General features: G+C 48.2%; 1 protein-coding gene across 1 annotated transcript in view; it reads left to right on the top strand.

Annotated features, from left to right (window-relative positions):
- Nucleotides 1–7,302, top strand: part of Cwc25 (CWC25 spliceosome associated protein homolog) — a 20,378-nt gene extending 13,076 nt beyond the window's left edge. Inside the window, exons 4-10 of the mRNA XM_021213426.2 lie at nt 591–660; nt 1,198–1,328; nt 1,943–2,006; nt 2,433–2,626; nt 3,782–3,871; nt 6,018–6,179; nt 6,652–7,302. Of these exons, the coding sequence (XP_021069085.1) occupies nt 591–660; nt 1,198–1,328; nt 1,943–2,006; nt 2,433–2,626; nt 3,782–3,871; nt 6,018–6,179; nt 6,652–6,766 (826 nt within the window). The 3' untranslated portion in view covers nt 6,767–7,302. The remainder of the gene's footprint in view (nt 1–590; nt 661–1,197; nt 1,329–1,942; nt 2,007–2,432; nt 2,627–3,781; nt 3,872–6,017; nt 6,180–6,651) is intronic.
- The last annotated feature ends 1,673 nt before the right edge of the window (nt 7,303–8,975 follow it).

Genomic DNA, 8,975 nt, shown 5'->3' with positions numbered 1-8,975 from the left:
TAGCCCTGGCTGTCCTGGAACTCACTCTGTATACCAGGCTGGCCTCAATCTCAGAAATCCGCCTGCCTCTGCCTCCCAAGTGCTGGGATTAAAGGCTTTTGCCACCACTGCCCGGCTACACTCTGTCTTCTTAAAAGAAGAACCATTTTGCTGTTTTTATTCCCCACAGGATGAGGCTGCTTTTATGCTAAGCAGTAGAGGTTGTTTTTGGAATGTGGCAGCCTGTAGATTCACAGGTCCACACCCTATTCCTTAAGCTTGAGGGAGGCCTTGAATGGGAAGCCAAACTCATGGTGGCAGCTCTGCAGTGCTGCTGCATGCCATGTTCTCCATGCACAGTCTCTTGTGTGTATTTGCTGGGGCTTCTTCGTTTCCCCACCATCCTGTAGGTTTTGTGTAGCTTCTGCGTCTATGAAATTTCTGTTGTTTTCCGCTTCGTTTGCTTTTTTTGAGATAGGTTCTTGCTGTGTAACCCTGCCTAGCTGTGCATGAGGTTTGAAAAGGAGTTGTTATGTAGAATTTGGTGAGGAGGATAACATAATTTCCTTTGGGGAAAAAAAAAAGCCATTAAAATTCTTTCTTTTATATAGGAAGAAAGAGGAGGAGAAGAAAAGAGAAGTTCTGAACAATCCTGTGAAAATGAAGAAAATCAAAGAGCTGGTAAGTCATGCACTGAACACGCACCGAAGTGGGAGTAGCTGCCTGCCTGCCTCTGTGTGTGTGTGTGTGTGTGTGTCTGTGTGTGTGTGTCTGTGTGTGTGTCTGTGTCTGTGTGTCTGTGTTTGCATTGTGTCCATGTGTGTGTGTGTCTGCACTGTGTGCCTGTGTGTGTGTCTGCACTGTGCCTGCGTGTGTGTCTGCACAGTGTGCCTGTGTGTATGTCTGCACTGTGTACCTACCTGCGTGTGTGTCTGCACTATGTACCTACCTGCGTGTGTGTCTGCACTATGTGCCTGTGTGTGTGTCTGCATTGTGTCCATGCGTGGTTCTTGAAGATGCAGCAAAGGGGCATCAGATGCCCTGGAACTACGGATGGTTGTGAACTGCTGTGTGGAACCCTGGTCCTCTGGAAGAGCAGCCAGTGCTTTTAATACCTTGACAACGTCCTGGGCCTGTTTGGATGTGAGCCATTCCCTACACCAGGTACTAACAACGGGATCAGGAATCTCATGTGATTCTATTCTTGACATTTCCCAGTTGCAAATGAGTCTTGAGAAAAAGGAGAAGAAGAAGAAGAAGAAGGAGAAGAAGAAGAAGCACAAGAAGCAGAAGCACAGAAGCTCCAGCAGCGATGGCTCCAGCAGCGAGGAGGAGCAGAGCCAGGCCCGGTAAGCAGGTGCTGCCAGCTCCCCACCCAGCACAGCCCTCCTAGGCATGGCTTCATCCACGCCACAGGAGGACTGAGCACCTGCCCTGATGGGGAGTATGCCAGTGCACTCCACAGTGCAGAGCTTGGCCTCTGACATCAGAGGTCCTTGGAGATACTAAGTCTGTGTCCCTTGCATAGGCGGCCACTCACCTCCCAGATCTGACAAGACTCCTTCATCTCAGCTTGAGTCCTTGGTACCGAAGGGGTTGTCTGTAGTCTCTCCCTCTTTTTGTAAAAATGGATTAATGGAACCATGTGGGCCCATTCTGCATTTTCCCCAAGGGACAGTCAGCTCTGTCACTGTTGACTCACGATTAGTCCCCGGAATAGCAGCATGGGCTGAGAGGAGAGTGTCTTCAGGTTTGGAGGCTGAGAGCTCTGCCCACGGCTTTTCACAGGAAAAACTCGACTGTGCTGATGCATCTTCCAGTAAAGACAGTCCAAATAGAGCAGGGTGCTGCCAAGCCCTGGAAGAGTAGCTGGGTGCTGGGAGACCGGTCTCAGTGGGAGATTCTAGCTGGACTGGCCTGCCTTTTCTTTTTCAGTGAATATGTATATGTTTTAATCTCTTAGGTCTCAAAAGAAGATGGCAAATTCCTTTCCTGTTTTGTCCAAAGTCCCTGGATATGGCTTACAGGTAGAGATGTGGGCTTTTCAAAGGGAGTGACTATGGGACTGTGCAGTCACACCTGCAGATAACTGGGGAGTTTGGAGAGTGGGGACTGGGGCTGCGGGAGACCAAGCCTGCTCCTTAGGCTTGAGCCTTTTGCCTCGTTCTGAGTCCTCTAAACAGAGAGACCACGAGTTGGAGCACCTAGCATCCCGCCAAGAACTCTCCATAATTGTCATATGCAGACCAGGGTGGCCCTGAAACTCCCAGTCTGCTTACCTTAGCATTTTGAGTACTAGGATTCAGGTACGGCCTGCACTCCTCCATGCGGCTACATGGTCACATGATTACTTTTGGCACTTTAAAGATCATTTATTCTTTCCATTGCTTTACTGCATTTCTGTCTGAACATGTAGGCTTTCCTATGACTGATTTCTCGTCTTAATGATCCAGGTGAGGGATTCTGACCGGAACCCGGGGCTGCAGGGTTCCCTGGGCGAACAAAGGGTGATACAGAACCATTCCCGGTCGGGAAGCTCCTCACCCCCCAGGCATGTCAGCAAGAAGAGCACCAAGGAAGAGAGGCCCCGGGACAGGAATTCTCGATTCCCTGGCAGAAGGTCCCGGTCCCCACCGCCCAGCAAACCGTGAGTATGGGAATTAAATGGGGAATAATCTGTGACTCCAAAGGCCGGGTCACAGCAGGGGTTTGCCTTGGGTGATGCTCGTCACCTCCATCCTTAGATGTCGCAGCTTTATTTCCTCTGCCGTCACAGTGCAGTCACGGTGCAGTCAGTTATGGTGTATTCACAGTATATTCATGGCATATTCAAGGTGTATTCACAGTGTAGTCATGGTATAGTCACAGTGCAATGGTGCTATCACAGTGTAGTCACAGTGCATTCACAATGTAATCATGGTACAGTCACGGTGTGGTCACAGTGTAGTCATGGTGTAGACACGGTGCAGACACAGTGTAGTCATGGTACAGTCATGGTGCAGTCACAGTGTACTCGTGGTACAGTCATGGTATAGTCACGGTGCAGTCATGGTGCAGACGTGGTGCAGACAAAGTGCAGTCACAGTGTAGTCACAGTGCAGACACGTTGTAGTCACGGTGCAGTCATAGTACAGTAACAGTGCTGTCACAGTGAATTGCACTTGCAGGACCATAATGGGCTGGCAGAATTTCCTCTCTTATTTGGGTTATATTTTCTCTTTATGTGTGTATGAGTGGTGAATGCACACGTGTGGGTAGGTGCACATACTCATGCATGTATGGAAGACAAAAGAAGGTATCTACCACTGTCCACCGTATTCCACCGAAGCAGCTGCTCCCTAATCCAGAGCTCACTGTTTTTCCCTTTGGCTGGGCTTCAGACCCCAGAGATTCTCCTGGCCCCGTCCCGTTCAGTGCTGTGGTTACAGGCGTGTGCGGAGCTGTGCCTGACTTGTTATGTGGGTACTGGGACTGAGCTCTGCTCTTCATTCTTATCTAGCAGGAAATTTTTACTGCTGAGGCCCTGGATTATACTTAAAAATACTTTGTGTGTGTGTGTGTGTGTGTGTGTGTGTGTGTGTGTGTATGTACACCTTTGTGCCACTGCATGCTTGTGGAGGTGAGAAAACAGTTGAGGGAGTTGGTTCTGACCCCTGCCATATGGATCCCTAGAGATTGAACTCAAGCTGTCAGGCTTGGTGGCAGGTGCCTTTACCCATTGAGCCATCTTGCTGGCCCCAGCCTGGATTGTATTTTATGGGAGTTCCATATGAAAAGGCTTGTCTCTCTGTGTCTATTACAGGCATACCTCTAAGGTAAACAGGAAAGAGAGAGACAGCCCATCACCTAAAAAGGAGACCTGCCAGAGGCGGCATGCTTCTGGGTACACCAGGTAAGTCAGACCTCTTCAGTTTGGACTTCATAAGGCTGCATCTAGAGGCAGCTGGCAGCAGGGAAATTGGTAATGTATCTGCTTTCCTTTAGTCCTATGATTTTTTTTTTTTCTTCCAGACATAGGCTCGTGTATTCCAGGCGATGGCCTAAGACTTAGTATATAATCAAGGTGACCCTTAAACTTTTGATCAGTTTGCCTTCATCTCCTGAGTGCTAAGATGAACGGCATATGCCACTATGCCCAGTTTATGTGGTGTTGGGGATCAAGCCAGGGCCTTGTTCATTCAGAGCAAGCACTGGTCCAACTGAACTGTATCCCAGTTTCGCTCAGCTTGGTTTAATACTGGGTCTTACATTGTGTACTAGGCTGACGTGGAGTTTGTGGTGATCCTCCTACCTCAGCTTCTCATGTGTTTACAGGTGTGGACACCAGTAGCCACACCCCTCTGGTCAGCTTTTACTCATAAGGGACACTGAACAGACAAAATCTGGCTGTCCAGATGGCTTAGTGGTAAAGCCTGCTACCAAGGCTGGCATCCTGGGTCCGATCACCAGTACCCATATACAAGAAAAAAACCAAGTTGTCCTCTGACCCTTATATATGCACCAAGGTACACCTACCCACTCACCCATGCAAATTTAATAAAAAAATTATTAAAAAGGTAGGCCTAGGTAGGGCTAGAGAGAGAGTTCACTAGGTATAAAGGGCTGCTGCCATCTGGCTCCCCGGGGCTGTTGATTAGCCTGTCAGACAGAGCTGATGAGCTCCAAGTGCAGGGACAGACCTGTCTCAAAAATACATATGGTGGAGCAAGGATGGAAGAATGCCATCTGACATTGGCCTTGGTCTTCCACATGTACACACACACATGCGTTCACACCACATGGGTTTTTTGTTTTTTGTTTTTTTTTTCTTTTTGGTTTTTTGAGACAGGGTTTCTCTGTATAGTCCTGGCTGTCCTGGAACTCACTCTGTAGACCAGGCTGGCCTCAAACTCAGAAATCTGCCTGCCTCTGCCTCCTGAGTGCTGGGATTAAAGGAGTTTGCTACCATGCCTGGCTAGCCAGCTTAGTGTTTTTGACAGGAAGCATAGTTACCATGGATAACTAAATGTCAGGTTTTAATATTTTAGTTTGTTTCTCCAAATGGGCACTTTTTAAAAAACAGAACTCCCTCATTTTTCTCTTTAAAGTCTTGTATCATAAACTGTGTACAAACTGTAACATACCTATTTTAGAAGCAGTAGATTTGGATGTCTGACATTGTTAAGTGATGACTAATCTGGTTCATCACTTCCTTTTTTTGTTCTAACTTTATTTAGGATGGATGCCAGGGAAGACGATCTACCTAGTATATCCCGAGGTCAAGTTAAGTCAGGTCACTGGCATCCAGCTTCATCCCAAGGGGTACTTTATGTTCTTGAGTTGTATCCATGAACGTGTGTGTCGTGTACAGCCTCACTCAACACACAGAGACCAAAGGAGGACATTGGACTTATTCCCTGAGCCGGGTTTCTCACCCAATCTGCAGCTCAGTGATTTAGCTAAGCTAAGCAGCCAGCCAGTTCCTGGGATTTGCCTGGTTTTGCCCATTAATGGTAGGGATCCAGGCATGTATGGCTATGCTCAGCTTTTACAGGGGAGCTGTAGCTTCGAACTCAGAACTTCAGCCTTGTGTAGCAAGTACTCTTGAGCCAGTCTCAACTTGTAGCCATGGGCTTTTTATTTTGCTTTGGTTTTTATCCATGGGTTTGTAAGCATCTCTTACGGAGTGTGAAATAGCAGCAGTCCCGGGAGTGGCCTGGCCTTTGTTTGTAAGTCCTTAGCGGTGGTGCGCTGACAAACGTGTTATAGGGCTAGATTCCTGATTAGCTCTCCGTCTACTTCATGGTTGTTTTTAAAATAATTATCCTAGAGGTTACTTAGTGTGATTATGAAATCCTTCACTGAAGTCTTCATGGTTTGGTTGGAACCATCTGCCTGAGGCATCAAAAGGAGGGAAACTCACCTAAGCATGGCGTTGTTCCTTCTCTTTGGGGACCTGAGCTGGCAGGCCTGTGGCTGCCTGCATGCGGAGCTGCTTCTGTCCTGTTTTGTTTTGCTGGGGAAGGGATAGAACCTGGGATTGTTTTTGTGCTCAACAGAAAACTCTCAGCAGAGGAACTAGAGCGGAAACGGCAAGAGATGATGGAAAATGCCAAGTGGAGGGAGGAAGAGAGGCTCAACACCCTCAAGAGGCACGCCAAGGAGGATGAGCGGGAGCACAGGCTGGAGAGGTTGGACTCTCGCTCTGGCAAGTTCATCCAGTAAGTGACTGCTCCTGCCTGGGCTCCACCTGCGTCATGTGGCAGCTGGCCACTGCTGGGCTTGGCGGTGCTGTTTGTGTCCCGAGACCTCAGAACTCAGCCTTGGGACCACTCTTGGTACTGCTCCCAGTTTCTAACCAGATAATAGCATTTTTATTTGACATAGAAAAAGAAATTGGTATTTTTCCCAAATCACTGAAATTCCTTGGCCTTCCTTTTAAGTAAAAATTTGTGGCTCAGAAAACCTTTTTCCAATGAAACTTGACTTGTTTTCCAAAACAGGTGAGTTTTCCCTTATGGACATTTAAAGACCCTGGTTCCAGACGGAGTCCTTTGAACATTGTCTATGTGGGCTGAAAAGAACCTGTATTTCTGCAGTTGCTTTCTGACTGTAGACCTGTTTCTTCTGATTCTGCCAGGGCTGACCAGTTGAAAATGTCCTTTTTCCCTACTCCCCTGTCTCCTTCTTTAGCCGCATGAAGCTGGAGAGTGCATCGACCTCCTCCCTGGAGGACCGTGTGAAGCGCAACATCCATTCTCTACAGCGGACATCGGTGGCCCTGGAGAAGAACTTCATGAGGAGATGAAAAGCAGTCTCTCGTACTGCTTTGCCTGAATTTGCCAGGGAGGTTACTGACTCTTACAATTCTCTTCATAAGAGTTCAGATGGCTTCCTGTACAGATGAGAACCCACCACTGTTCAAAGTGCCCTTTGTCCACCGACTCCTGACACTTCACGTCTGTTAAACACCGATGTGACCAGAAGGCTTGGATGCTTGTCACCTCTGTTCCCTCCCACCTGAATGAATGGATCAGACTTCCAGAGGCCTCTCTTAAGAGCCACCCAGATGGACGGTGCTCACTGGGATAAACAAACATTGACTTTATTTAGTAGATTATGTGACAGAGTAGCCAAGCATCAGGAAGAGCCAAGAGTGACAAAGAAACTGGAAGAGAAGACAGAACCAAAAGCCCTCAGTGAGCTGCTAACCGCCTGGCTTTACGCTGTAATGGTGTAATGTATATATACAAATGTATAATTCTATATTTGCTTGTAAAAAGTTAGCCTTCTGCCGGGCGGTGGTGACGCATGCCTTTAATCCCAGCACTTGGGAGGCAGAGGCAGGCAGATTTTGGAGTTCGAGGCCAGTCTGGTCTACAAAGTGAGTTCCAGGACAGCCAGGGCTATACAGAGAAACCCTGTCTCGGAAAAGAAAAAAACAAAACAAAACAAAGTTAGCCTTCTGAGAACCCTTTGTTGGATGACCTTGTCAGAACAGTTACACAGTAGGGCGCCCTTGGCTTACCCTCCTGACCTGGGCAGAGGGGAGCTTCGGGGTTACTGACCTTCTTTGTCCTCTACAAATGTGTTAGGCTACATTTATAGGTATGTACTGGCCTCAGGACGGACTCACCTGCCAAGGGACATACATATCCTCCTCTGTTCCTCAGAATCCTACAGTGGGCACACATTGGGGTAGGAATTGGGACCCATGTTGTCCTATGACTGCTAAAAGAAAATACTTTGGAAGCTGTTTGCTTCCTGGCTAATTTTTATTTGTTTGTTGAGGCAGGGTCTCTTGTAGTTCAGGCTGGCTTCAGTTGTACCATGTAGCTGAAGGTGACCCAGCACTTCAGATCCTCTGACCACACACAGTTGCTACCACTGCCTCTGCTGCTTTGTGGTTTGTCACGATACAGGGCCCTTGCTGGTCCAGGGCAGCCTGGTGGTGGCTCTACTGCGAGTGCTGGCTGCGGTTAGCCTCCCCCCTCCCCCCAGCTTCCTAGCTGCCTTTATCCTGTAATAACTAAAATCTAAGACAAGACTCAAGGGGCCACACCCATGTCTTTACTACCATTCCTTTCTCTATTTCACCAGAAGCCCTCATTTGACCAGGGAACTTCTAGGTGCTCTTTAAACAGACAACACATTCACCCTGGCCGTGGCTGACCTTAAACTGTAGATCTCCTGTTTTAGCCTCTGGAGCTGTGATTACAGACCATGTGGCCCTCAGAGGTGCTCTTAATTCATATATTAAGCCATTTCGTTGTCCTACCAGTTCCTAATTTCTTCTAAAATATGTTTGGATTTTTATCTTTTTAAGCACTAAAATTCCAGACACTGTAATTCTTAACTCAGTTTCTCCCCAGACAATGTAACATTATTCATTTAATCATCTCATCCTGCTGCCCTATGCTGTAGTTAATTATGGCTTTTATTTTATTACTTGGTAATAAAGGCTACATTTATTTTTGTAACTGTGTAGCGCGATCGACCACGTGCCTGGTACTAAGTCTTGATAGTTCGTGTTGACCTGTGATTTGTGTCGGAAACAGAGACCCTTCGACCAAGTGGAATTACGTAATAAACCGTGGGCAGTTTACTCAAGATTTCTTGGAGCAAGAATGAAAGGATTATTACAATACGCGTCCACAGATGCTAGCTGTGTCTAAACTTGACCGTCGGAATAGAGGAGGCTAGGCGGCAGGTGGGTGGGCGCGCGGCCCATTCATAAAACCTAGGATTCCCGACCTGCTCCTCTGATTGGCCCCCGGGAAAGGGGGCGTGCCCCGCGGGTGGAGCGAGCCGTCGGCCCAGGGGAGTGGGAAGATCCACGCTTGGGTGGAGCGAGGGGGCGGTCCCTGGTTTTCTAGGCAGGACTTCCTTTCCCCTTTGCCGCGTTACTCCTCTGTCCCCCGGGGAGGGCATGGTATAACCCAGCTTCTCATGCCGGCCCCTCTTCCCCTCCCGAAGCGGCGGCGCTGCCGCCATTTTAGTACTTCAGGTGGAGGCCA

Source organism: Mus pahari, chromosome 14 (genome assembly GCF_900095145.1).
Source record: "Mus pahari chromosome 14, PAHARI_EIJ_v1.1, whole genome shotgun sequence".
NCBI classification, from domain to species: Eukaryota; Metazoa; Chordata; class Mammalia; order Rodentia; family Muridae; genus Mus; species Mus pahari.
Note: the sequence above shows the minus strand (reverse complement) of the source record. Positions and strands in the feature narration are given on the sequence as shown.